The following is a 3,859-nucleotide window of genomic DNA, read 5'->3' on the forward strand; positions in this document are numbered from 1 at the left end:
GAGACGGAGTCTCGCCCTGTTGCCCAGGCTGGAGTGCAGTGGTGTGATCTCAGCTCACTGCAGCCTCCACCTCCCGAGTTCAAGTGATTCTCCTGCCTCAGCCTCCCAAGTAGCTGGTGGCTACAGGTTCGCACAACCACACCTAGGTAATTTTTTTTTGTATTTTTTTGGTAGAAATGATGTTTCATCTCCGCCAAATGAGCTCACTGTAGCCTCAAACACCTGGGCTCAAGTGATCCTTCTACCTCGGCCTCCCAAAGCGCTAGGATTCCAGGCATGAGCCACCATGCCCTGCCCTTTCTTCTACTTTCTTTAACTTTACTTTGCTGTTGGTCTCACACTCTTTAGGTCTGACTTGTGCTTGCTCATGGTCACCTTGGTTTGTGCCCTTTGCAGAACAGTTTTTCAGAGGCATACAGTTTTCTGTGTGTTTATTTTTAATGAAGAGAGGAAATCTGGGGTGATAGAAGTTGAAGTGTTAGGAATGATGTCATCTTGCAGAACTAAGTTTTAGCCATTATCAGCTGTACTTAAAATTCTAATATACTCTAGTCGACAAGGCTTTGGAATACAGCTTATAACTGTGACTCTTGTTTTTCCCCTTCCCCTGGCAGGACCCGCTGGGGCCCAGCCCCTACTCATGGTGCCCAGAAGACCTGGCTATGGCACCATGGGCAAACCCATTAAACTTCTGGCTAACTGTTTTCAAGTTGAAATCCCAAAGATTGATGTCTACCTCTATGAGGTAGATATTAAACCCGACAAGTGTCCTAGGAGAGTGAACAGGTAAGAATCATGAAACTGCAAAGATCTTTTGCTGTTTTTTTCCTTAGTAATTATCCATGTTTATCTTGTGTATCTAAATAACAATTACAGTGTGTAACAGTTTGACCAAGAACATCTGGTAATTTGTTTTAAAATTGATTGTACTTGAGAGGTGTGATAGTGGGGAAAAAATCTTTGAAATTATTTTATTATAACATGAGCTCACATTTTCCCTGTGATAATAGAAAAGATCCAAGTTATTTTTACATGCTCCTGAAATCAGGCTGTACATCATGAGCACATCATTTTCCTTGCTGTTAGGTAATATGTCCGTGCTTGCTTTTTTCTCCTCACCTACCTTATGCACCACTTTCATAATGTTCCCTTTAAGATGATGGTGGTGATGATAGCAGTGGGGACTAGAAATAGTGGTTTCATGTTTTCTTTTCTCCTTTCCCAATTCCCGACTGTTTCTTACTATTATATAGGAATAAGTACAGATGGTATATAAAGATTTATCAGCCTGCTTTCAGTAAGCTTCCTCTCGCCTCCCCAAAATGCCATTTATATTACTGGATGTGGTTTAGGTAATACAGGAAATATAAGAGGAATTTATGATTGGGTATATACTATGTCTGTTTGGATTTTGTTTTTAAAAGGAAAGACAGCACATTTAAAAAAAACAATGTGATATTCAGTTTAGCATTTTGGTTTCTATGATCCCAACCTTTTCTTATTCAATAAATGTTATTAAGAGTCTTCATTTAAGACATTTAAGAAAAAGAATGTTGTTTCTCTCAAGAAATTTGTAATTTGGTAGAGGAGATAAGATACCTAAGAAATATGAAGGTCTTTTTCTTGGGCTTGTCATGCTAATTGTTAATATTTCTGCTATACCTGAAAATGAATGAGCACTAAAAGACTTTGTGGTAACATGTTAAAAAACAACAATACCTATAGGAATGTTGTAATTAACATGTAATGCAGAGTTCTTTGTGAGGTCAGGAAGACTCCTAGAGTATTACAGTTGCAAGGAACCTCTTAGGAAGTTAACTAATCCAATACCCTTTTTATTTATAGCTGAAATCCAGAAAGGTTAAGGGATTTAGTCAAGAACACACGTTTCAAGTAGGAAAGGTGAAATCAGAACTCCAGAATCCTGACTTGGTAGTCATTAGGAAGTATTTTGTAAAAGGAGAAGTTAATCTAAAACAATTGGTAAAATTTTGGTTAGCTGTAGTAAAAATAACATACATATAATTTTATTTATTTTTTTATTTGTTTATTTATTTATTTTTGAAGGAAGGATAGCAGTAACAAAAGCATAATGGTTGAGAAGAACCAGGTGTATTGAGTGTGAACCAGGCTTAAGGGGAAGATTCTCTGCATTACATGTTAATTACAAGATTCCTATAGGTGTTGTTGGTTTTTATTTTAACATGTTATCAGATACTACTTTAAGATACTATCTGTGAATAGATAGATGACTCCTAATCTTGCCCTTGCCTCTACCTCTTTCCTAAACTTCAGATTGACACGCGAATGTTCCTAAAGTGAACAACGCAAGTCAAAAGAGTAGTGCCCTACTCTTCTGTGACCTAGTGGTACTTGGTGTATGCTTCCATTATGGCGTTTTTAGTGCATTGTGGTTATTTTTCTCCCTTTCCCCAGTATAACCCCTTCATGAAAAGTAGTGTTTTTTATCATCTTTGTCACCCCATGTCAGCTCAGTGATTGGCACATAATACTCAGTAAAGTGAATGAAATGCTTATAAAATGGCATGAGTGTGATGATAGGGGACAGGAAAGAAAACTGGATGTTCTAGAGGGCTGTTATACTGGAACATGGGTTTTTCAGTGCCCTACTCTTATCTCCTAGGATCTTAGGCTAGTCTTGGTCTTGGTCTCCCTTCACTGTCTTTTATATCTTTCTGTGAGCCGTCATCCACTTATGGGGACTTAACTGACTCATGCTGTACTCTCATGGAGATTCCCTTTTTCTTTTTTCTCAAAACTGGGTCATTAATGTGTAGATTTGAGTGAAGGGTAATGCTGACCCTTCTGGTAGATATTTACATTTTAAAAAGGCATTTATTAAGCTGGGCCATGGGCCTGTAGTCCCAGCTACTCTGAAGGCTGAGGCGGGAGGATTACTTAAGCCCAGCAGTTAAGATTGCAGTGTGTTGTATTTGTGCCTGTGAATAGCCACTGCACTCCAGCCGGGGCAACATGGTGAGACCATGTATCTAAAAAATAAATAAAAATAAAAAGGCATTAGTTAATCTAAGTAAAGATCTGGAGCTTGAGGAAGGTCAATTCAAGTTTTTTTAGTATGCCAGATGAGTTACAAGGAAATGATGTTGTGGTAAAAATATTAAGTAAAAGGAATAGAATTTTTTTTTTTGAGATGGAGTCTCGCGCCGTTGCCCAGCCTGGAGTGCAGTGGCGCGATCTCCGCTCACTGCAGCTTCCGCCTCTCAGGTTCAAGCAGTTCTCCTGCCTCAGCCTCCCGAGTAGCTGGGATTACAGGCGCCTGCCACCACGACCAGCTGATTTTTTGTACTTTTAATGGAGATGGGTTTCACTATGTTGGCCAGGCTGGTCCTGAACTCCTGACCTTGTGATCCGCCCTCCTCAGCCTCCCAAAGTGCTGGGATTACAGGTGTGAGCCACTGTGCCCTGCCGGAGCAGAATTGTTTATTACATTTATTCTTTCTCCTGCCTAACATTTTTGGGTTTTTTTTTTGGTGGAGGGGTGGGTAAAGGAGAATTTGTGTATTATATATGTGTATATAAAGTTGTATAGCATAGAATTTCATATGTATGTGCTCAATGTATTAAGTTTGTGAGAAAAATAGATATCATAAATTGGTGTGGTACATTCTGGTTTTAACGATTCTTTTGACATCCCTTAATTACATTCCGTCTTTAGGTTGCTTTATCTTACATTTTTTTGCCGGTACCAGTAATTTAGATTTGTAATTTAAATGTCTCCAAGTGGGAAGTTTTTAAATTTTTCTCATTAAAATTTTAATCATTTTATCATGTTTTTGAGTTTTTTTGTTGTTGTGGTTGTTTTGTTTTGTTTTGTTTT

General features: G+C 38.5%; 1 protein-coding gene across 2 annotated transcripts in view; it reads left to right on the forward strand.

The window, feature by feature from the left end:
• The window catches only part of AGO3 (argonaute RISC catalytic component 3), a 138,200-nt gene that overhangs the window by 12,169 nt on the left and 122,172 nt on the right, over positions 1-3,859 (forward strand). For both annotated transcript variants that reach the window (XM_011988989.1, XM_011988990.1), the window contains exon 2: positions 615-786. In XM_011988989.1, coding sequence (XP_011844379.1) covers positions 615-786 — 172 coding nt within the window. The remainder of the gene's footprint in view (positions 1-614; positions 787-3,859) is intronic.

This window comes from Mandrillus leucophaeus, unplaced genomic scaffold (assembly GCF_000951045.1).
Source record: "Mandrillus leucophaeus isolate KB7577 unplaced genomic scaffold, Mleu.le_1.0 Scaffold343, whole genome shotgun sequence".
In the NCBI taxonomy this organism is placed as follows: Eukaryota; Metazoa; Chordata; class Mammalia; order Primates; family Cercopithecidae; genus Mandrillus; species Mandrillus leucophaeus.